Here is a 26,012-nt window from a genome sequence, read left to right as displayed (position 1 = left end):
CAACCTGGCTTGGAAGTCTCCTCTGTGTTCCCAGATCACTCTGCTCAGTTCTCATAAGCATTTCTCAAACTACAATGGTTCACGCACTATCTTCCAGATTCTGTCACATCCATAAACCACCCATGTTATCATTTCTTTAATATTGGTCTTCCAATTGGCTTTTAGTGAAACACATGTGAAGTCACGGACTATTAGCTATATTTTGTAACATATGTTATAACTAATACGAACATATTTAAAGTAAAAAAACAAAAAGCTCATCTCACATACTAGGCACTTTGGGGAACACAGTTGTACTTTTATACTTATGCAGTTATCTATCTCCACTCGTCTTCAGATGATTGCCTCTAGTAAGACTATGGTTGTTTTATCTCCCAGTTCCTGCAACAGGCCTAGGTCCTGAACGAATGAATACATGCATGTAAGCAAGCAGTAAATATATATGTATCTCTCACTATTCAAATTCTTGTTTTCTGAAATCTGGAGCTGAATAGATTTAAATAAACATTTGGACAAATTTCTTGCTATCAAAACTCATGCTACTTGCTATCCGAAACACAGGAACCAAATGGATTTGGACAATTAGTAACCCTTGCTATCCATATTTGCTACCTGGGTTTGGCCTAAAATGCATTACTTTCGTTTTCATGTTAAAACCCATGCTGTGCTCTCAGCTCCTCCTCACTCAACAGAGGCCTCAGCTTTTTATGAAGTGCCAGCCACATCCCTGTCACTATGGTAAAAGTTAGATTAAGTGGATTTGCCTTATTGGGTGCCTAGTCACCAGGCTGCTTCCAAAGTGGATACCGTGACCTCCAGTGATTCCATCCTTGACCTTGATAACATGGACCAAACGTTAAGAAATTCTACTCATAGCAAGTTCAATGCACCCTCAAGTCTGAGAATAGAAAGCTTACAGTCAATGGGAATTCCGTCTCCATTTTCCAAGAGCAAGACCGCACCAGCACCAAATGTGGTGCTGAATACCTCATAGAGCCCACTGCAATCTTCACCACCATAGACAAGGCTGGTGCTTATTTGAAAGGCAGAGTCAAAGGATTATCATCCAGACCCCCTTTGCTGATGTCATGATGCTGGGAAAGGGAAACAACTGTGACAATGAAAACTCTCTCAAGATTGTCAGCAATGCCAACCACAGACCAAGTTACTTGGCACTCCTGGCCAAGGTTATCCATGATGACTTTAGCAAAGTAGAGGAACATAAGACCATGGTCTATGCCATCACTGCTCAGAGATTATGATAGATCCAGGGTGATCATGGATGAGGATCATGATGGCCCCTCTGGCAAGCTGTAGTATAATGTCATTGGTCATTATTCCTGTGTCCCTCATCCTGCCAAGGCTCTGCGCAAGGTCATCCCTGACCTGAATGGGAAGCTCACTGACTTGGCCTTCCAAGTCCACACCTCTGGGGTGAAGAAGGGCTTTTCAAGGATTTGATTTGTTGTGGATTTGATTTGCCATCTGGAGAAAGGTGCCAAATACGATGACATCAGGAAGGTGATGAAGCAGATGTTGAGGGCTCTGCAAGAGCATCCTGGGCTACATGCAAGACCAACTGGTTGCCTTTGTGACAACCACTATCCCAATTTTGATGCTAGGGTATTTCCCTTAATGACCACTGCACCAAGCATATTTCTTGGCATGACCACGAATATGGCCAGAGCAACTGCATGGGGGGGATCTTACGGTCCACATGGCCTCTAAGGAATAAGAGTCCTGGACTACCGACATTGGTAAAAGCATGAGAGGAAGAGAGGCCCTCAGCCACTGAGGAATCCTTGCCCCAAGTCTACCCCCAATACACTGAGAATCTTCCATCTTTTCTATACAGGTCTCAGTCTGGACTGGTGAAGAAATGAGGACTTAAGCGTCTTCCCTTGTCATGAACCATTTGTCTCCATCAATGAAATCCACTCTGTGTCTAGTAGGGGTGCAGAGGAGGAAATAAAACCTATGGGGACACATAAAACAGACATTATGATCACTGACATTATAATCCCACACATTACAGTCACTAAAAGAAGCCCTGATGGTCTGTAATTTACACATTGATCCAAAGCAATTATTACCAGGGACTTGAGACCGCTGACATCTGGCAATGGGAACAGCCCTACAACAGTTGGCCCCACATCTCTGTGGAAGGTAGACTTGAATATCGAAGGTAAGTGAACCAATATAAACCTATGCTTTTAACACTTAAAATGACCTGCTTTCTCCTCTCTGAATTTTTTCAGCCCTAAAACTCTTGAAATATTTCATAATATATTTAATAAAATTCATGATTCACAATCATTTCAATATATAGCTTTTGCTATAAGAGAAGGAATTCCTGATCATTCCTTATTATACTTTATAACAATGCTCTTGTTTCTCACCCTTTTTTGTCTATTTTTTGGTTATTTTCTTAATGGGTTATATAGTCTGAAAAGAGATCTTTTTACCAGGATCATAAAGTTTTGATATTTCCCTAGGCCTCCCCAAAGCAGAATGTTCCAGAGCAGGTGATTAGGACAGAGATGTTCTAAGTGATGTCCTCTGAATGGGTATCTTTTCTTCAACTAGAAATAAATCAGTTATATAGCATTTAAAAACAATCTTCAGAGTAAGACATGGACTACTTCAACTTTTTATTTCCTTCTCTACATATTTTTATTTATTTACTTATTTATTTTTATTTTTTGAGGAAGATTAGCCCTGAGCTAACATCTGCCGCCAATCGTCCTCTTTTTGCTGAGGAAGACTGGCCCTGAGCTAACATCTGCCGCCAATCGTCCTCTTTTTGCTGAGGAAGACTGGCCCTGAGCTAACATGTGTGCCCATCTTCCTCTAGTTTATGTGTGGGACGCCTACCACAACATGTTTGTCAATCGGTGCCATGTCCACACCCAGGATCCGGGCCGGCAAACCCTGGGCCACCAAAGCTGAACGTGTGCACTTAACTGCTATGCCACCCGGCCGGCTGCCCATACATATTTTTAAAAGGCAATTCAACTCTGTAATTGAAGAAGTCTCAAAAGACAGAATTTACACACAGTAAACATTGTCTCAGTAGCTGTACCATTTCTAATACTAACCATTTCTAATATCAGCCTCTAAAATGAGCTATCATTTTCCCCAACACTCTTATCTTTAGCAACAGCAAGCTAGAGCTTTTCAGGAGTGTATTAATAATGAGCTGCTGTGGTCTTTATCTAAATCCTCACTTGCTTATTTATACAACAGCTGGGGAGCCATTTAGATGTTGTAAAAATACAGCAGCCTATATTTGGTGCATGTAACAAAGCAGACATGGGACCTGCTCTGGCAGTAATTCAGGAAAGCACTATTTTCTACCTTCAAAGAACCCTGGCAAGTCACTTGCTTAGCTGTAACAAGACGGGGATGCTAGTAGGTTAAATTTAAATTACCAATTTATGATCTGTACATTTTCCCAAGACATTTTCACGTACTACTCCAATTCCTGGCGCTTTTTAAAATTTAATTGAGCAACTCTCCCAGTTCATCCAGGCCAATTTCTCTAATTCATCCATATTTCAGAAATGTTCCCACAATTCTATCACTTGTGTTCTATGAGTGCATCTGGCAAACAGGAAAACTTATGAGGTGGCATAAGGGACATCTTCCTAGACGTTTCTTAAAGCCCGGGTCATTCTAGTGGCACCCAGGCAAACTTCTGTTTCACCGTAAAGACTAAGAAAGCACTCGTCTTAAAAATGCTGGTCATAAAACAAATGTTTTTACCTGTCCCTTCCCACCTGACCATCACCAAAACCCAAACCCTTAACAAAACAAAAACAGCTCTGTAGACTAAACCATTTGGGTTTTTGTAATGTGTCTCATAATTTTCTGGAAAAAAAAAATTCAGTTGGAAAAAGCATAGATATCATTAAAATGGGATTCAAGCTCAGTATATCCTTAAACATATCTAGCCTCAGAGAGTGCCTAGTCTTGAATTACCTTGAGACAAGAAAACGTGACCTCACCGCCCTCACCTATCTCCTATGGCAGCATCTGTGTGTGAGAAAGTCTCTGGATGTGGTGAGGCTGGGGCAGCCACGGTCCTGACCTGACAGACCGCGAGCCTGATTCCAGGCTAAAGATCACCAACATTGAACACCTAGTTTTTCAGCCCTTACACAGTTGGTCAGAGTTAAGTCATTGCATGTCGCTCTCCTGTAAAAAGCTGGCTTTTGAGGTTTAAGAACCTTTGAAGCTAGAGCTCGCCTCAGTAAGTTTATCAGTCTACGTCCTTATAGAATTTAGAAGAGATTTGAGTGGTGGTCACTCAAAAGAAATAAAAAAGATTTACTTCTGGAAGGATTAAAGACTCCAAGGAGTCAAGCCACATAACCTCCTCCACCCAAGTTCTGAATCACCGTCAACCGCGTCTTGGTGGCTTGCCTTTTGCATGAGCAGAGAACTGCACGGCAAAAGAAATCTGGATTTATGTGCAGGCTCACATGACTCCTGCTGCAACCCCAAAGGATTAAAACCATTTCTAATCCTGGAAGCAATGTTAAAGAAGCACTTGTCCTAATGGTCCTTGGCTGAGAAAGTTCAAGAGCTAGAGACCTTCTGTTTGTCTGGATTTGTTTCCCATCACACATGCTCAAATCTTCCCACTTCTCTTACTTGGCAAGAAAGTCAACACTGAATTAACTGGTGATAGGAATAGTTGATGACATCCCCAAACCCTCAAGTCTGAGTGTTCTTTGTCTCTAAATGCTGATACCACTGGCTACGTTTCCTAGACAATTGCACGTATGTGAGGGAAGCTCCATTTCCTGATGAGGTGCTCTGTCATGCTGTGGTCCATGAGCAAACTAAATTACCAGTTAAAAGGCTGGGAAGGAAATGGAGAGCTAAGGAAATGCTTACGAATAAAAACTCAATATGAGGGCTAATAAAATTATGGGAGCCATAATCACAGGATGTAGGGAAGAAAATTCACTTAGGACAACTCAGATGATGTCAGTTTTCGATGAGGGCGCCCTGGATATGTATCTACTCAACTAATCAGGGGTACAGCCAAATGGACTCTTCTATTTCTTTACACAACATCTATTTCCATTCTCAGATTGATGCTGCGGGCTGCGCTAGCAACACTGGGCAAAGCCAATTTCCTACTCATTTCGAACAACTGTCACCATGACGACCATAAACAGGGGTGGCTACCAACTCTGTGTGCCCAAATCAGTCTACAGACTTGAGGCTACCATCTCCACTACGCCCTCAGTCAGCTGTAGGCTTATCAGTACCCCCACTTACTCCTCACTGCCCGCCTCCCCTCCTGGTTATCACTTCTTTCCCTTCCAAACTGAAAACGGAGATATTCCCGGGAAAGTTAGGGTCCACACCGTCATTACTGCACTGCTCCCCTCCCCCATCACCAGTACCTTCACATCTCACTTGTGAAAGTAACCAGTCCTGGTCTGAGATTTCACCTCTCTCCTGGGAAATTTCTATACCTGTGACAGTCTCTTCTGTATGTAAGAGAGTACTTAAGCCCTGAAGTTCAGGTGAAGCCTGTCACACCTCAGGAATGAAACCTCTCAGCCAGACTAAATAAACCATTCCTTGACCCCGGGTTTAATTCCACCTGCTGGTAACACCTGTCTACCAACCAAAGGGTTCAGACAGACTCCTTGTCAGGCCCACAGTGAGAATTTAACATTCTCAGTTCTAGTCCAGGGCACTGGCATCCTGATTCTTCAGGCTCTCTGCCAAGAGACATCTGGGCCAATAAGCCCTATGGGGGTGTCTGTTTGGGGTAAACATTAATGACACCAACTTTCAGAGCTCAACCCAAAACCAGAACTCACCACCTCCTAAAACAAAAATATTCTAAAAACTAAGATTACACTGCATTTCACAAGGGTTTGTAGACACGTAAATATTCTCCAGACCGTCATCTCTGAAAATCAAGTTTCCTTTGGATTTTGGCTGCAATAATGTCTTTCCTCCGAGAGACTGTCTTTTTTCCCTTATCCTCCCATCTTTGCTGCTGCTTCCTCACCTTTGGCAGGATGCCTTCATGACAAGGCTCCTCCCAGACAGAGAAGAACTGGTTCTCCTCCCCTGGAGTTAGGCGACTTTCCTCCTGAGGAGCCAGTCTTTGAGCAGGAAGGGACAAGAGTCCCAGAGGGCCCCCTGCCTGACGCCTGTTCACTGCAGGGAGCAAAGGAAGGAGGGTGGACGCGCACAGGCGAAATGGAGGAGGAGAGCAGGGCGCCATTGATGTTCTAGCCGGCCAGTGAGAGATTAACTCTAACCCTATTAGGAGGGGCTGTTGATTACACAGTGAGCACCTCCCAAATAGGGCTGTCACTGGGCTGTAACCTCCCCATGACCCTTTGTAATGAAAGAGGCTTCACTTGGGCCTGCCAGTGTCTGCCTTCAGGCCAAAAGGCACAACTGTGCTCTCTGAGTCCTTTCCTCTGTAATTTCCACATTCCACTATACGGTCCACAGGACGGTGCGCAAGGAAAGCATTTTTACAATGATGGAATGAAATGTCTTACTGGGCTTGAATCACAGCAAATCTTTTGTTTTAAACTTGGAAAAGACCAACTCAATGGTGGCCTTACACTTTTAAAATCTAGCTATCTTCTTAGAAGACTGGCTTGCTGGGCCATTTAGACTTCTTGGGGAAGACTGGTTTCTAAATGAGCATAGGAATCAATCAGAAAGATTGTTGCTAAATTTCAAACATTCTAGATTTGCTATAAACAATTTTAAATGTGAGTTATAAGTAAACTAATTATAAGTCAGCCCAGTGCCCAAATGCCACCTCCTCGCAAAGGCCTTCCCTGATCACCTTACCCAGTGAGCTGCCTCTCACTACTCTCTATACTCTACTTTTATTTTTCTTCATAGAACTTTACCCTGCCTGCATTTAAACTACATATTTTTATTTCATCAGCCCCATCCCCACCACAAGTGGATGCTCTGCTTTGTTCGAGACCCAGAGTCTGGAACAGTGTCTGGCACGGTTCCGGATTTTTGCCTTTTCCATCCATCTCAGCCTGGAACTTTCTCCCCCAGCCCCTTTCTTGGCTTCCTCCTTCTCATCCTTGCAGCCTTAAGTTAAATGAAAGCACCATGAAGCACCCTTTCTTGACCACCTTCTTTAACATAGGTCTCTGCTCTCATCCTGATCATGCCTTAAACAATAATCATACAATCATTAATTACTCTATTGAGTTACCTATTACTGTCTGTTTTGCCCACAAGTAAATCCCAGGAGAGCTAGATCAAGTCTGTCTTGTTCATTGCTATTCCTTGCTTAATCCCCAGCATGTAGCATAGTATTGCATAATAGGCTCTTGCCAGACGTTTGTTAAATGAATGAACGACTAAACAAATTTAAAAGTTGTTGCTCACCAGTTACAAGGTAAGAAAGAGATCTGAGGCTCTTCTTAAAAAGCAAATACAATCTGGTTTCTGGTTCAAGGATTCTTTGGTAGTTCAGAAACATATGGAATTACTGTTTTCATACTGAAAAAACCTTGATGGAATCTTGACCAAATTTGGGTCCTGACTTTCCATCAGGGCCACTGGGGAATCATTCCAGATGGGGAATGATTTCATTTTAAAAAGATCTCCAGGATGCTACCTTAGTACTTTGTAGATTTTTCCAGGGTATCTTCAGTACCCTGAACTGTAATTACTTCTTTACATGTCTGTCCCCATAGGAGGATTTGTCTTAAATCATCTTTGTAGAAAGGGTCTTTATTTATTTTACTCAATAATTATGTATTGAGTTGCTGTTACGTGCCAGATTCAAGGAACAATAAAGAATCATCTGGTAAGAAACACAGATACAAGGCTCAGGGCAGCTTTTCTAGAGATAACGCCTGTGCTGAGACTTACAGCAGGCAGAGCAAGTGAGAGATCACGTAAGCCTGTGGCAACACTAGGAAGGAACCATAAAGTGGCGTGCGGCTATGCCTGAAACGCAGGGACTGGGGGTCATCAGTGGTTCTGTGATTCCAGAGAAGACAACAGATAGGAAGAGGACTAAAGGCAGAGATTTAGGCAGCAGTCCGATTGCGAAAGGCCTTCTAGGTAATTTAAGGAGTTTGGATATTAGTATGTTTTAAAGAGTGGCGCCTGGTCATACTTGCATTTGAGATTGGCCTCTCTACACGCTGTGGGGAGGAGGAATTTGACGGTCATAAGAATAGCTGGAAGGAGACTAATTAGAAGGTTAATGTAATAGTACAAAGTAAAGATGATGCAGGCTTGAACCGAGGGAATGTTTCCAGAAATGTTGGAAATAAAAAATTACAAGTGCCCAGGAGAGAATAAAAATCTTTACTAAATGAATAGATGCACAAACCGTGGCCCCCTGGAGAGCTGGACTCTGCTCACTGTAGAAGACGTATCAGTCTAAGAAGCGCAGACCTAACGGATGTGAACTGTTTTAAGTTGCTTGTGTTAATTTTGTAGCTTTTCTCTTTCACATCTCCCTATGTTAAGCGAGATCATTTAGATGTTTTGGTTTAAAAGTCCTGCTTTTTGGATCTACCGAGCTCATGAGAATAAGAATAAACAAGTCACTTATATTGGTAAATGTCTTAGGATTCATAGCTTATAGCCAATACTCTAGGAGGTAATTAAAAATCTAATGTAAAAGACTACACAACTTCTTCAATACTGTGTAACTTCTGATACATAACTTCTAAGATATACTACAGGGGTGAAAAAAATACTGTATGATTCATTATTACAGGCTTGATCATATAACTGGCTAAATTAAGGTCCCTAAATTAATTGGCACATAAAGCAAAACACATATTTGATGAGTCAATCAATAGCCTTGGTGTCCTAATAGAATTAAAATAGATTTTCTACATATTATTTTAAAATGATATAGCACTCTTTAAAATCCATATTCTTTGTGAACTATGATAATAAAACAAGGTGATGGACTATCTGGACACAACTGAGGAGAAGGTACTAGATACCAAATTCCCAATGGTTCTCATTAACGCTGGGAAAGTCCGGTTTCAAATACATAGAGTGGGAGAAACACAAGAAATAATATAATAACTGGTTGGGGAAGGTGTTTTTGTAGTTCCATTTGCGTATAGCTGTATCTGACGTGTGTGATTTGGGCCTAAAAAACTAGTTAGGAAACCGCTTTTGGTTGGAGCAGCAGTCTTTAGATCTCCACCTAGTTTTCTCAGCTAGTCCTGAGTGGATGCTGTGGGGGACTGGTCTTGGCCACGCCAAGATATGTCTCTTTGGCATGAGGATTATTTGGGACGGGGAAGGAGGCTCTGAGGAGTGGAACTTGCTTGCCTTTTGTTAAGAGACATTTACATTGTAAAGGAGATCTCCATCTGTAAAGGTCCCTCCCTCTCTGTACCAGGAAGAAGAAAGGGGATGACCTTATCTCTAGAAACTCTTAATCAATGCCAAAGGCAAGGACTTACATCTGCATAATAATCTTATTCCTGTTTCTAGTAACCTCCTGTAACTGACTCCTCCCACCCCCAACAACCTCCTTTGTCTTTAGCTGGATATGATATTTAAGGTGGGGGCTTCAGCCATTTTGGTGAGTTGCTCAGCTTGCCTGAGCCTCTCCCATGTATACATGTTATAAAGCTTTGTTTAATTTTCTCCTGCTATTCTGTCGCATGTGAATTTAATTCGTTCTCTGGCCAGACGAACCCAGAGAGGGTAGAGGAAATGTCTTCCTCCCCTACAATGCTGAATTTAACTACCCTAAACAAACACTCCTTCTTCTCACTTTCTTTGTTGTTCATATGTTGCTTTGTTTAGAGGAGGACTCCAAATGCCTTCCTGAGCGGTATTCTGCAATACAAAAGATTGTATGTTGCAGAAGGGGAATAAACACACAGTAAATCTGGCCACAAATGATACTGGAAAGTGAGAACTATAGTGTGGCCACACAGAGGTATGCTAGGGTTGAATTCTCTGTGCATCTTTATTGTCTTTGTCAAACGAAAAACAAATCTGGACCTAGGTAAGCATAGGCTTTATTTGAAAGGATTATTGCAAGTGGAGGGGATGGTACTATTGCAATAGGGAGACCCCTCTGATGGTGAGATCTGTGTGTGTTCAAAGATTAGGGAGAAAGGGCCTTTTCTTTTATAGGGAGGAATGAACCAGGCTAGAAAGATGGTCGCTGGCGATGGGGAGGTGCATAGGACAGTAGATCAGAGCACATTTTACTCTAGGATCAGTTTATCCTCAGAAGGGGCTGTCTGCTGGCTGAGGTGAGGGTGGGTCAAATTTCAGGGGTCTAGGGATGGAGAGACAACTAAAACATGGTTAAGTCAAGGGAGCAGGTATTTTGTCCAGATTAGCCAGTGGGGATGGAGTTCAGCTAATCATTTATGAGACAAAGAATGGGAATTGGAGGGTTAGCGTCTGGCTCTGTCACAGGAAACAAGGGGGGCACCTGTGAGTCTTGTCTAAGTTGTAAGAGGAAGGATGGTTCCTTGTAGTAAGCCATTTCCTGGAACACAAAAGGGTGGGAGGGTTATCTTCCAGGTTTCTGTTTTCCAGGAGCACAGGGCTCAGGTAAAGGTCACAAGGGTCACTATCTTTCCTTTCTTTTATTTTTAAGCCAAGAGTGTATTGAGTGTTTTATCTAATCAGGTTTTCATTTGCAGGAGAAAGTGTAGATTGAAAAAGAGCTTCGTGAAAGTACTTTAAGATCAGCTCTGACATTAACAACCCCTTCAGGCTCTCAAACTGCAACCCCTTCAGGCTCTCAAACTGTTAGCAACTCCTTCGTTAAGGTCCAGCTGAAGAAAAGCTGCCAGGAACTTTGAGAAACTGACACTACGCAAAGCCAGAACTTTAGGCATTGAGAGAAAAGTGCAAACTTTCCTTTAAAATTAAAAGAAAAAAACCGAAACAGTCATCTTTACAGAATGTTTAAATGTCTTTAAATTCCACTCGGATTTACCCAATATATCTTATAGTGACTAATTATACAATTCTTTTTCTTGGAACTTTCATAAGGGGTGCATTTTCCCATCCATGAATATTTTCTCGACATCTACCACCTATGGTCTAGCCTGTTGGGTCCAAAGACTCCTCATTTGTCCCAAAGAGATCCTTTCTTTTAGGTCTTACACAGAAGAAGAGGACTGGACTGAGAATGAGATCTGGATGTTATTAATATCCATGCTCAGTTTCATCATATGTAAATGTAGGTATTAATATCTTACAAAATTGATGTTAGATTAAGAATACATTTGGAAGTGCTATGCCATCTGTAGACTTGCATGCTTCTTTTTTTAAACATTATTTTTAGAAACAATGACTGGCTCATGGAACTTCTCTTCTTCCTTCCTATTTAAGTGCACCTGACACCATATTTTAAATACAGAAATGGTACAGATCCTATTTCTACAGAGTTTGCTCATGTCCAGCTGTTTTCACAGTAGCAATGAAGAGCTGGCATGAGACCAATTATACTCACCTACAATCTCATCCTCATAAAAGCACATTTTAATCGTCTTTTCCTTTATTTTCAGACTCAGCTGTGGTGCACCTACACATTGTTTAGGAATAGGTGTTGGTAGTATAGGGGAGGAAGACATTTCCTCTGCCCTCTCTGGGTTCGTCTGGCCAGAGAACGAATTAAATTCACATGAGACAGAATAGCAGGAGAAAATTAAACAAAGCTTTATAACATGCATACATGGGAGAGGCTCAGGCAAGCTGAGCAACTCACCAAAATGACTGAAGCCCCCACTTAAATATCATATCCAGCTAAAGACAAAGGAGGATGTTGGGGGTGGGAGGAATCAGTTACAGGAGTTTACCAGAACCAGGAATAAGATTATTATGCAGATGTAAGTCCTTGCCTTTGGCATTGATTAAGAGTTTCTAGAGATAAGGTCATCCCTTTTCTTCTTCCTGGTACAGAGAGGGAGGCACCTTTACAGATGTTGATTTCCCTTACAAATGTAAATGTCTCCTAAAAAAGGGTAAGTAAATTCTGCTTTTCAGTTGCTTTCCTGTCTGCAAAGTAACCAGCCCCAAATAATCATCATATGTCAAGAGACATATCTTGGGGTGGCCAATTCCAGGCCCCCACAGTAGCAATAACGAATGAATTCATAGTTTCCATCCTCCTCCCCTCACCCCAAGAAAAACTAGAGTGAAGACCTAAGCTTGATGTATCTGCAAGAACACAAGATTCAGAAAATGTTTTAGATGCCTAAAGATTACTATGCTTGACTTCTCGTTTGTACCAACGCCTAGTGTTTAAGGGCACATAATCTCAGAATTTCAGGTAGCAGAGGGTGAAAACTGTCCAGGGGACCTCTAAAGAGTATTTCACATTGCCTACATGTTGATGTGGGGGTCCACTCACCTTGGCTCTTCTAGGAGAATTTCCATCACAAAACCCCTGTTCCACTTACCAAGCATATTTTCTGAACCAAGGTCCATCCCACACATCGCTCTTTATGTTTTCATCCTAAAGATGACACACTAAAAGGGCTCTAAGTAGTTTTATATCCCTTTTATAAATTTTCCTTAAAATACATTCCTCATGAATGTACTATAAGGTTACACAAAATTAGCTTCCTTAAGAGAGCTAGATAACGGATTAGCACAGCCTTAAACATCCTTTTATAGGAAGCTGAGATGTTTTAAATAAAGACAGGCACCTGGTTTTCTGAAATTCAGGCTCTTGACAGGGTTTTTAATGATTTAATCCCTTCAGTGTTAAAGACACACCCTTTTGATCGCCCCCTGGGGGAAGGGGTCAAACATTCTTCGCAGATTAGTAGACTTTTATTTTAAGCATAAAACCCAGTCTTATACATTTGAAAAGCTTTCTACAGTACAAATTTAGGCTTAAATTTCTGAATGCAGCCCCCAAACAGGCAAGGCCTCAAAGAACACTTGGCTGACTGGAATGCTTAATAAGTGAATGAGCCCTGATCCTTTTTGGAAAATAAATTCTAATTAAATAATCAAGTTGTGGTCTACATTGGCTAGAGAGAAATGGAGATTTTCAGTCCATCTCCCTGTGTCCACTCTTTCTTGCTAAATATTTTTCCCAGTTATGCAGACAAACACTGAAAATTGCTCAGCGTCTATTTATTTCACATAGCCTAGGCTTAAGAAGCTCTGGTAGGAGCACGGCCAGGCTGGGAAGGGCTCGCTTCCTGGTGGCAGCCCTAATAAAGGTCTGCCATCACGGTGTTAGCATTCAATCCAGATTTTCATTTTCTCCTTTGCCCGCACCTTCTGTTATGGCCTCGTAAGAGAAATCAACTCTCTTATTTTACTCATTTAGTCTTTGTTTGTTTACCAGAGTCAGTTTAAAAGAAGCAAGCTCACTGTGGCCCACAACTTGCTAATTTCCAAGTTAGAGTTTTTGGGGAAAAAAAAAAAAACCTTCAGAATGTCGTTTTCCAGCCCCTAGAGTCAAATTGCTATGTATTTAGAAAAACATTTTCAAACTGAACAAAACATTTTTTTCCCTTCTGATTTCAGTGCCTGTGAATGCCAGAAGAAATTTAATTTTAAAGGGAACAAAAACATAACATCTTTTTCTAGTTAAATCTGAGTATATGCAATGCAAACAATGAATTTATATGTACACACACACACACATACACACACACAGACAAAGGGAAGCTCAGAGCAAGACTTGAGTGCTTGATGTTTATCATGGCTTAGTGCCTGGACTAGGAGAGCCCTGAACCCACCCTGAATCCCACTGGTTCCTAGTGACTCAGACCCAGGTGGGTCCAATCATCTCCCGCAGGACCCCTTTTACAGAGAATCACTAACTACTCTTCCCTCTCTCTATCACGGGAGACCCCAGAAAACAGGCAGGAGCCAATCCAGTTAAGGTGTGTGGTGGTCACCCTTGGGAAATCTTATAGGGCCAGATGCATTGATAACCTAGAATATCTGATTAGAAACAGTGAATATCCTAAAAGATGCATCACTATCAATATTTTTATAGCCATAAAACTTTCAAAATGAGAGGGACCCTGCAGTCATTCTGTTCAACTCCACGTTTCATACATGGTCAAACTGAGGCCCAGAGATAAATGCCATTTGGCTAGTTATTAGTAAACTCTGGACTATAATTGACTGTACATCTGTAACAGCCAGCGAGCTGTGAGCCCATCTCAGCCTGGCCACGCCCCCCCCCCCCCCCCCACCCAAGGCTTCTTACTCTCACTCCTAAAACACAAGCTATGGAACAGAAATAGAGGCAGAGCAATTTCTACTTGGATTAGAATCCAAGTCTCCTGGGGCCGGCCTGGTGGTGCAGCAATTAAGTTTGAATGTTCCGCTTCGGCGGCCCGGGGTTCGCCGGTTCAGATCCCGGGTGCGGACATGGCACCGCTTGGCAAGCCATGCTGTGGTAGGCGTCTCACATATAAAGTAGAAGAAGATGAGCATGGATGTTAGCTCAGGGCCAGTCTTCCTCAGCAAAAAGAGGAGGATTGGTAGCAGTTGTTAGCTCAGGTCCAGTCTTCCTCAAAAAAAACAAAATCCAAGTCTCCTAATTCTTAAGGTAAATAAACCATTCTTTGATTCAGTTTTTCCTGTTATGTTAAGATTCATGAGTTTTCCCCAATCCCATTCCCTTGTTTTTCTTATGGATTCATCATCCACTCCAAGGTACATCAAATCTCTTACCAGACCATTTCCCATAAAGTAGCAAACACACTGTATCCTGGGATCAAACTTCGCCGAGTTAGATAGACAGACAAATAGATGGAAAAGGTGAATAACCCTCAAATCAATAAACGAAGTAGGATTTAGGGAACTTTTTCTTCCTACTTTCTCAATGTTTTATTGTGATTCACTACTAGTAAAATGAAAAATACAATCGAGGATGTTTAAAACACAGAAAAGCTGGAGAACATTTAACAAAATTAAGGGAAAAGGTGCAAAGCCAGGATTCTGGAACCAGATGGTCACAGGTTAGATCCTGGCTCTGCTCCCGACTGGCTCCAGCAGCTAGGCCGGCCTCCTCACGTTGTTTCCTCACCTTTAAAATGAGTATAGTAAGAGTGCCTGTTCTTCACTCGGTAACATTTAGAAAGGCCACAGGCCCGTGTCTAGCACACAGTCAGGACGCAATCACTGACGGCCACTATCTTGAAGGCCGGCACAGAGGCGCTGCTCTTCTGAGCAACAGTCGAACTGTGCCGGCACAGCCACATGTGGCTTACGTTTATGAATTTTAGAATATTATTTATTCATAAGCAGTTATACTGTGGCTCCTTGCAAATTATTTACTTAAGACCCTTCACTCCACCTCATGCAGGAGGTAAGAGCATGTGAGTTGGCCTTAGCCCAGCAAGGAGAGTGCTGGGGTGGGCCTCGGACACCAGCAGATGGCTGGGATGGCTGGGAGGCCCAGAGAGGGAGGGCTGGGGCCCTGGAGTCAGAGTCTGGCCAGGAAGCCTCAGTTTCCCAGAGTAACCCTCAGATGGCAGAGGCTCAACTTCCCTGAGGCAAATAAAGTGCCTCTTGGCCACCATGTGTGAGCCCATTGAGGCCACCAGAGCCAAAGGGCCTGACTAGCGTCTGGTGGCAGCTGGGCCTGGGAGGAAAGAAATGGGTCAAGGCTGGTCTCTGGAGGCAGGGCCTCTGACTAAAGAGGGCTTCCCATGTTGTCTGCAGGGGAGAAGAGGCTACAAAAGGATCCCCTGGGGAAGGCCCCATGCTGCACTGGTGGAAGGAGAGGGAAGAGGAGAGATGACAGCCATTATGTTACTAAGACTGGGTTTGTCTAGTAGCTCTCAAGCTTCTAGAAAATTCCAGAGGCCAAAATAAAGCATGGCCTCTCCAGCTATAAAGGGTAGAGCACTTAAGTGATAAAACCATTTCCTTCGCTTTCCCAGGACTGGGGACTCTTCTCAACCCTCAAAAAGCACCAGGAGAGCTTCTGAGGAATGTAAGGCTCCTCGCCCCTCACAGGAGGGCTGGCCGGGCACGGAATGCAGGGAAGATGAAGGCACCTAGTGGCCAAAAGCCTGGAAAGTATGAGGTGCATTGACAAGAAAAATGGTCTCCTTCCCCAGGAGGTTTTCTCTCCTAGGGCAAGGATAATCCCCTTCAGGTCAAATCTCCACCTCCTAATGGGGACAAAGGGCCCACTCTTATCCTCACTCCTTCTTTTCCACTTGGCTGCTTTGCAAAATAGGATAAGGAAGTGGAGCGTGGGCCCTGTGGGCCGGGAATGACAAGCCCACAAGATTAGCAGGCAGCCGCTCCATCCTTCTAGGTCCCGGCAATGCCCTGGTCTTCCGGTTAAGTGTAAAAAACCTGGGACACACAGTCTGACAAGTCGGGGGTACTCATAGGCACCCCAGCACGGAGAATTGGAAGGTGAATGTCTTGGAAATCTGTGACATGGGGCTGCCGTACATACAGGGCACCTGCAAATGAGCCTGTGATGCTACATGGAGTCTTTCCAACAGAATAGGCCAAGCACATTTCTGAATAATTGGAGTGAGGGGAAAAAAAGTAAAGTTCAGCTGTTTGAGGTAAGATGATGCAGTGGAAAGGATAGGGTTTGCAGATACAACTGGGTGTGAATGTCACCTATTCTATCGACTGGTTGTGTCTTCTTGGGCAAGTCACTTAACCTCTGGGTTTCAGTTTCCTCGTCTGTGAAATGGGGGTCTTGTCTATAAAGCACCTGGCAGGCAGAGGTGGCTCAGTCAACAGCCGCTATGAGGACCATATCCATTCCAGAATGCAGCTTTGCAAATGGAACTGACTGGTTAAAAAAACGGAGAGCTGTTAAGATTTTATTTGAAAGTTTCATCTGAAAGAAAGGTGCCCCCCCCCCCCCCCCCCCCGCCACGGTTTCTTGATTAGCTCCTTCTCATAAGGACTGACTCGCCTGCAGGCAGTGAGGGAGCAGCCTCAGCCCTAAGTCCCAGCCTGACTCTGCTGAATTCAGAGAGAAACAACTCCTGACGCTCTGCCTGCCAGGATGCTCCCTGGTTTTGGGTCTGGATACGACTTGGAAAATGCTATTTATTTTTCTTGATAAGACATTAAAAGCTACAATAAAACCAAAGGGGGAGGAGAGGACTAGCTTCATCTCAGAACTCTGTAGGAAATGTGAAAGATGACACGAGTGGAGCCATATTAAAATAGAGCTGGAGGAGCCATTTCAGAGGACTCATCTTGCACTTCTGGTGTTGTCTTCCAAACTGGACCAAACCACCAGCATTCCGAGAAGTCAGTAAGGACAAGAATATCCTGTCTGTAAGGACTGATGAAATTGGTCTTTGTTGATGATGGAATTGCTTAACAACCAATGAAGTACAAGTCTAGCCTTTTGCCTGATGACTGAATCTCAAACCAATCAATGAAGTACAAACCTAGCCTTCCCTCGTCCAGCACCAATGAACTTTAATACAGCTCACCTCATCTTCTTCCCTTTTCCCCATAAAAACCCTGAGCCTCTCTCCTGTAATTGGGACACTATTTGGATTTCTACCTGAATTTGTGCTCCCTGAACTGCAATTCTTTGATCCCAAATAAATGCTTTGCCTCTTAAACTAGGTTCCTGCTTTTGAAGAAATGTTTAGTTTTTCACATCATCTTAGCAGACCCAACCTAATCTCATCCTTAAAGATACCCTGCCTCCAGGACGCTGGTGTTTCAAACAATTTCTTACCTAGCTAAGCTTTAAAGTAATCACCCATCTATGAGATAAATTAGGTGCAGCACTGGAAGTGATGCTAAGAGGAGGGGGTCGGGGAGGGGGTGCTGGTCTCTATCTGGGAAGATTACAGTTCTGCTTAATCAAAACCAAAACAAACCAAAACCCCAAAACCAGGATTGCAGTCTTAGGGGGTTGGGAGTAGGCACAGCAGTGCGGGGTGCAGTGACAGAAGAGTTAGGGAAGAATGCGGGCACATCCTCCAGTGATCATCATGACAGAGACAGGGCAGGGAGGACCATTTTTCAGGTAAGGATGGTCATAACCGGAGACATCCAGATCTATCTGTTCACCACACGAGCCCGGCTTTCAGGCTCTTTTTTTTTTAATCTACACTAAAACCAAAACATTTCCTTATTGTGTTTCAAAACCAAACAAACACAGCTTGCACAACCACCCCCCTAGAGACATTGACTTAATATTTAACTAGGGCTAAATTACAAGATTCTACTTCAGAGGAACCGGGCAGAATCCTGACGCCTGATTCTATTTCATTCAATGCAAGTTAGCTGAGGGTTACAATCTGGCCATTGTTGAGTCCTTTTCAAGACTCATTAATCTCAGGCAAGAACCAATTTAACAAGCAGGGCAATCTTTTGAAGTGAATGGTGGTAGTGGCTTAAACAGAGGATTAGGAGATAATCACATTTAAAGTCATCTTTTGGCACTAAAATTGACCCTAGTCTAAGGGTTGTGAATTACAGGGATGGGGCAGGCTTCTTCCCTCTCCTCCCTCACAGGGTCTCCCAGGCTCCCCTGTGAGACAGCCAGATGGCAGCCTGCCCACATCCAAAGAGACACGACTCCATTTTGACATGTTATCACAAAGTTTGCCTCAACCAATTTATGGGGTCTGTTTTATAAAATCATACCCTAGATTCTACAGCAGTTCAACACCCTCAAGAGCACAGGCATAGTTTAAATGTAAATTTGGGGTCTGCTCTATACTGTAGGTATCACCTAGCTGGCTTTCAACAATTAGAATGTGAGAGGGGCTGGCCCCGTGGCCGAGTGGTTAAGTTCGTGTGCTCTACTTCGGCAGCCTGGAGTTTTGCTGGTTTGGATCCTAGGGACGGACCTAGCACTGCTCGGCAAGCCAGGCTGAGGTGGTGTCCCACATAGCAGAACCAGAAGGACCTACAACTAGAATATATATCTATTACTGGGGAGCTTTGGGGAGAAGAATAAAAAAAAAAAAGAGAGAAAAGAAACTGAGATGTGAAATCCATTATTTTAGTCGAGCTCTCCAGCCTGTTTATTTGACTTGGAAGAGTAGGAACAGATGGGCCTGCAAAAAGGCCCTTATGGCTCCTTTATCCCCAGGACTTTGACGCTACAAAAAAAATGGAATTTATATTTGCCAAGCAATTAAGAATTTTCTTTTAAAGCGTTCCTTTAATCGTGTTGAATACAAAACAGCACGCAATCTAACAATTATTTAGCCATGGATTTGATATGCATTTCCAATGTACTGTCCAATGTTGAGGGGATTCATAACAGAAGACAAAATAAATAAAGCCAACTTAGAGTCCAGTCTGCAAAACAAACGACATGCCTTCTATTTATTATTATTTTTTAATGTTATACCGCCCAACTTTGGCTCTTTTCTTACTCACTCCATGTCATGGATGGACCTCTTTTAAGTGCCACATAGCAAATATACAAAGAAGACTCATGACCACATTATACGCCTTCAAGGATCCTCCAGTGGGGTCCTTTCAGTTTAAAGCTATGGACACTGCAGGCCAGAATCACAAAGTCCCTGGAGCAAGATTTCCCTGATAGGATTACAGTCCAAGTCTTGATAGTCCAGCCTGGCTCATGGCTCTGCACCCCAATTAATTGTCTATCCCCACGCTCCACACAGCTGTTTGGACCAAGTACGGCCAATGTATGCACTGGCCCGAGATGGATGGAATTGTGCTACACAATAAGCTGGGTCAGACTGTCTTGAAAATTGAATCAAAGACAGTTGACAAGTTATCAGTTGGCAACAGGTGGTAAAGAAGCAGATAACGTGGAGTCACAGCTGACTGGCAGCAAATAACCAAACTGTTCCCTGACATCAGCTCCTGTGAGGTCCTGGCTCGTATGGGAGTCCTGGTTACCTTACAAAAAATCCTCCCTTTCCTGAGCTAGTTTGAGTGGGTCTCTGTTTCTGGAAAACAAATCACTACCTATAAACATCAGCCTGGTATCCCTTTCAGGTATGACAGAACCAAACCTCAAATCTGCAGAAGGAGGTGGAAATGGTCCCTTTCTCTCTCCCCATATACACTCCTTGCTTCCAATCAGGAAAATCATCAAAAGCCATGAATTATTAGGAGAGAGGTTAACCTTGCCTGGGAACCCTCAGAAGCAACCAGGGCCTTCAACACAATCAGACAAACTGTAAGAAAGTTTGGGATATGATAAGAATTACTTAAAAATAACCAGATATGGTTAGAATGGTGGCAAATATACCTTTTGATGTTAGGTTAGAAGTTTTTTTACAAATGGGAAAAAAGGCAAGAAAAAACTCAAAGACAAACTTTAACCTTATTGAAATTCAGGCAGCATGAACAAGGTTTTCTAAGGGCTGGTCACCCCTGAGTAAGCTATTTTATGGCCAGGAAAACAGCAGGCCAGAAACAATAAGTGTCTAAAGACTGGAGTCCCAAATTCAAATGCCTTAAATGGGCTAGAGAGGTCACAAAGGGTAAGACAAGATGGAGTGGTGAGGTCTATGGCCAAACTAAAGTGAATACCCAGCATGAAAACATTGAAATTCAGGGTCCAGCCCTCTGGCTTAGTGGTTAAATTCAGCGAACTCCACTTCTGTGGCCCAAATTCAGTTCCTGGGTGTGGACCTACACATCTCGTTGCTGGCCATGCTGTGGTAGTGACCCACATACAAAATAGAGGGAGATTGGTACAGATGTTAGCTCAGGGTGAAATCTTCCTCAGCAAAAAAAAAAAAAGAAGAAGAAGAAGAAGAAGAGGCAAAGAAAAAGCACTGAAATTCAATTTCAAAAGACTTCCTTAGGTCATGATTGATGACACCATTTCTCAAAGACGTGAACTTCTACAAATCTTATGTATAAAGACACATCCCCTCTGAGACATGGAAAGTCAATAGTTCAATATCATTTTATAACAACTGGTGAAAATCAATTAAAAAATTAAAGCCCTTTCGAAAAATACTCAAAAGGCAGACTGACAACTCACAAAAGATTTAATACAACGGCTAATAAAAATCTGAAAAATGTTTTGATCTTCACTAAAAATATATGAAATGAAAATGAACTGAGATACCATTTTTCATTGGCTAAGTTAGCAATGATTAGAAAATGAGAACACACAAAGTTTATGGGAAACAGTCTAAACGAGTACTTTTGCACAGGTGATAGAGGTATTCAAAGCAAACAAGAGTTCTAGAGAAATAACTTAGCAATATATATCACTGGCCTTAACGATTCTGTCAACCCTATGTGTCAGGAAAAGGTTTCCTCTCTTAGGAATAAGCCTGTTATTTCCTAGTGGATAATCTAATTTCATTTTGGTTTGGTCAACACAAAGTTTAAAAGCAAATTCATGGCTCAACTTTGAATCGGCAAGCTACCTTTAATTTTCGACTAGGCCTTCCTCTCCTATTCCATCTGTTTTCCTCTTAATTTTTATTTCATCAACCTTCTCATTTTTTCTTGCATCTCATCTTGAATGCTATGAAACATCTATGAAAGGAGACATACATAAGTAAAATATCATAAGAACGGAGAAAACATGAACCCTCCAAGGATCAGCTGTGGTATCAATATTTGCATGGCTATTTAACAAAATGGAGAATAACTTTATTTAGCAAAGAGTGAGTGAGATTTTTCTTCATGTTACAAAGCTGAACATCATGGAGTTTCGATGAAACTGCCTCTAACCTTTTTAAGACACAGCAACACTATCTCTAAAGCTTTTATTTTATTTTTTGGTGGCGCTGTCACCAGGCCAAAATGGAAGTCAAGAGATCAGATAATGACTCGGTGGGACTGGGGCTCTTTCTGAAGGACTACCTACAAGCCTTTTATGAGCATCTAATTAAATAACCCACTCACCGCCTTTTCTGTCCCAAGGTCAAAGATTCTGTTGAGTCCAAGGATAGGCTAAAAACCTTGTTAAGTGACAGAAAAGGGAAACAACGACTTGCTTGATATCTTTCAGCTAATTGATCAAAAGCTTATCTAAAGTTTCTGGGATAAAATACCTTCAACTTGTCCAGAAAGGTATATAAAAGACACATAAGTAGGATATAGAGTTAATAAATGCCATACAGGCAAACCTGAAACACAACAATCGCAAATAAACAATAGATGAGAACACTGGGCAGGTCACTTTAATGCTTAAAGCCTCAGCTTTAACATCTCTTTAAAAAAAAAAATCGACAGTGAATGATCTTCATATCATTTAGCTGTGCTCTAATGAACAACAATGGTGACCCTCTCTAGCACAGAAGGCTTTAGGGGACAGGATCAAATCTATTTTGCCACTTAATCCAATGTGATCCTGGGCAAGTTATTCAAGCTTTCTATACGTCAGTTTCCTGATCTGTGAAATGGGCTGGCAAGAATCACTTTTCAGAATTGCTGGCAGGATGAAACGAGGTAGAAATATGTAAAACACTATTACAGTGAATGGCATATATACTAAGCGCTCAACATATGATATGGCTATTATTTGAAGTATTATTATGTCCATCTATCAAATGATGAAAATAATACTAACCCATTGTTACAAAGATCAAATAAAATAATGAACATAAATGCCAATCAAAGCAATAAAAGATGTACAATAGAGGGGAGCAACAATTATGATTGTGACGAGAAAGCAGTTCATATAACCATAAATTCTGCTAAGCTGCTTCAGACAGCATGAGTTATCCCTAACATAACAAATGATTTTTAAAGGCAATAAAACCTGTGGGGACTTCATCCAACGACAATTGTCAAATTAATGTAAAATTTGACAAGAGGCTTGCACTCCTGAATGCGGTTGCCTTCCAAAGAATTTTGGGTGAGAAAAGATGTTTAAAGTTACAAGACTTCAAGCTCCGCCCCTTATGTAATTAACATTTCTTAATCCTTGCCCCTTGAAGAGGCAGCCACTAATTTAGAGCTATCTGTTACAGGAGAGAGGTTGCCTCAGCAGGAAGCTGGTTGACCAGAAGAACCTCACCCTCCTCCACCCGCCCTCCCTCCCAACCCCCAACCCCACCAGGAGTTTCCCTTCCCTTCGTCCGCCTTTAACACTGGAGCCTAAACAAGCATCTCTCATTATTACCTCGGCAGCCAAGCTCAGAGCACCCCTCTTCCTACCTCTCAATCTCTCTCTCTCTCAATCTTTCCCTCTCTCTCTTTCTATGTGTCAATCTTTCCCTCTCTCTCTCTCTCCTTGGAATGGCCTCCATTCTCTCCACCAGGAACTGCCAGGAATGCACACACTGCCTTACAGATACAGCCGACCACACAGAATATGTAACTCTCAGCATGGGGGCCTTGTGGACCCAGCCATGCACCCATTTTCCAAAGTTCAGGACAAACTGCATCCTCAGAGGTTGCTCTCTCCTTTCTCAGGCAAAGATTTTATTTGCTCACTCTCTGACAAAAGGCTGGTAATTCTACCTCAAACAGAAAATCCTTTGAGCATGTCGAAATGAGGACTCCAAAGCGTAAAATAACCACCAATGATAACAATCAGAGAATCCCCTAACCACGGCCTCCCATCAGGTCTAAAGGTCTTCCCTGCCCCTCAGGAAAATTTTCCACCCCCGTGGGGGCGATAATCAGCTTTGAGTTGACTGTACCCCTCATAAGATACTCCCAGGTTATTAAAAGCACCTTACATCATTTGCCCCACTCAACTCCCCAACTCAACTTCCAACAAAAGTTAGAAATTTTTTTTATATCTCAGAAAATAAATGGCAGGGGAAGAAACTCAAGGACTATGGGTCTTTCAGGCATTTTCAAATCTTAAGAACAGAAGGAATGCTCCCTGTTCCCCCTCCCCCCACACACCCCCACGGCTCCTATGGATGTCACTGCTCTGCAGGTCTGGAAGGTGACTTCAGAAAGGGAGAGGGACAATTGCATTAACATTCACCTTTTGCAAGATGCATATGCTTTTACAGATTCTTGGATCATACTTTCAGACAGACGCTAGAGTTCAGAAGAGGGCTCGCAGGGAGACAGGGACGGGGAAAGGAAAAAGTGGCTTGTAGCTTTAGAGAGCAAAGGAGAAAATAGGAAGAGTTCAGGGCCAAATAATCATAACCCTAGGGAACTCAGCCGTCCTTTAGGCTAGAGACTTCAAACAGGCCTCGTACATTTGGACTTCAAGGATTCTTTGTTCAGTTGGCACATAGTGTTTTAAAAATGTAAGCCTACATTTAAAAACTGGGAGATTTCACATGAAAATCCCTTCTGGCAACTCCGGCCCATTTCGCCTCATGGCAGTCACAGGTGGAGCCGGAGGGCAGCTGCTCCCTGGTGCCCCTGGGTGGCCACACTGTGATCCTCATGGACACCCCCACCCTCGCCACCTCTCCCAGCCCAGGACTTGACCGTTTTACTTCTCTTGCCTGCCTTTGAGAACATTCGAGTTTATGGCTCCTGAGCAAGGCCACTCTAACTCGTTCTATACATGAGAAAAATAAAGCCAGGAGTGATGCAGTCACTTGCTTAACCTCACACAGCATCTCTGAGCAGAGCCACATGAGGACCCCAGCTCCTTTCCACACAACCAAGCGCTTTTGAACCTGTTTTCAGTGCAGAACCTTAAGTTACAGAAACAGCATGCTGGCAGCTTTGTCCCTGAAGCTCACTCTCCCAGGGAAACAGTCTTTGACCTTTGAACCGGTTCATCTTTAAGACTCCTTCGCCTTCATGGACTAGTCAGGATGCATTAATTATCATGCTCAAGTAGCGACTTGGAGAGTCGTCCCACCTGCCAGGCCCCAAGCTCTGTGCATACTTCGTCCATCTTCTCGATGATTCTGGGAGATGTGCATTATTAACACTATTTTACAGCTGAGGAAGGCAAGGCTTAGGACAAGGGCACACACACAAGTGCAGTGGCCAAGCCGCACTTGAACCCAGGCCTATCTGAGCCCAAAGCCTATATACTTGCAGCATGCCTTGCTGCCTCGCAAATATCCAACATCTTCCCCAATTAAAAAAAAAATTAGAACTTCTTTGGTCCTGAACAATGTTAAATGATGGGGTCTCAAGCAAAACATGAGAAGGGGCTCTACCTCGTCACCTGGAATCGTCATTGGGTTTTTGTGCACGTGCCAGCTGCCCCCACTACACTAGAAGTTCCCTCAAGGAAGGTGACCTGCCTTATATATGCCTCCACTGAATACAGACTGGTCACTTAATACCACTTGGAATTATAGTCAACAGCTTCTAGTTTCTGTTTTTGATCCAATTTTACTAAAACGGGCCTCTGGGGAAGATGCATTTTACGCCCCTTCGTGGGTTCTCAGAAAGGTCCTCTCTTTTCTGCATATCACTTCTCCCCTCTTCTAGCTTTATGCACCCACAGGAAGGTGTGCACCAAAGTACATGAAATCCACAGGCTGGTTTGGTTTTGCAAACAAAACAAGCTGTCTTCATAGCTTTTTAATTTTTCTTGTTATTTTTCCAAAGTACACCAGGTAAAAAAAATTCAACTCTAAGTGATCAACAAAACAACATATGTGCAAAGTACTTGAATACCAAAGCAGACAGTTGTTGTATAAATAGCAGTGGTTCATAAGTAACAATCATACTTACAACCCATATGATGATCAGTCTTCTGGATACATAAGAATCAACATTCCAGTAAGTGAACGGAAGAAATGTGATGTAGAACACTTCTTGACCCAAGGCGGCTGAAAATCTGAATAGGTAATAGTAGAAATAATTCTTTACAATGTACTTCTGTACATGAGCCTAAAAGAGAAAAGTTAGAATACTGTGAGTTCGTTGAACATGCCACCATAGGGCAAGTTTTGAAAATCTCCATCTAAAACTCATAGGTCTCTATTGCCAAGCTGGTGCCTCTCCCGTTACATGATTCTGGTGTCATCACTATTAGTGTACATCCTTGTTGAACATCTATTAACCACAATTCATCCACACAATCACAGAAGACATTACTTCTCCATAAACTTAAATAAGTAACATCTAAAACAGAAATACCAGGAGCAGACAGACAAAAAAAGCCAAAATCTTTTTCCTGTGTCTACAGAAGTCTCAAGACTCGAGGG

General features: G+C 42.7%; 1 protein-coding gene across 2 annotated transcripts in view; it reads right to left on the bottom strand.

Annotated features, from left to right (window-relative positions):
• Window positions 1–26,012, bottom strand: part of SGPP2 (sphingosine-1-phosphate phosphatase 2) — a 122,879-nt gene that overhangs the window by 49,000 nt on the left and 47,867 nt on the right. Inside the window, exon 2 of one of the 2 annotated variants that reach the window (XM_001493041.5) lies at window positions 25,537–25,695. The exons of the other annotated variant lie outside the window; for it this stretch is intronic. Coding sequence (XP_001493091.1) covers window positions 25,537–25,695 — 159 coding nt within the window. The remainder of the gene's footprint in view (window positions 1–25,536; window positions 25,696–26,012) is intronic. 2 annotated transcript variants of the gene reach the window in all.

Source organism: Equus caballus, chromosome 6 (assembly GCF_041296265.1).
Source record: "Equus caballus isolate H_3958 breed thoroughbred chromosome 6, TB-T2T, whole genome shotgun sequence".
NCBI classification, from domain to species: Eukaryota; Metazoa; Chordata; class Mammalia; order Perissodactyla; family Equidae; genus Equus; species Equus caballus.
This window is presented reverse-complemented; position numbering and strand designations above follow the sequence as displayed.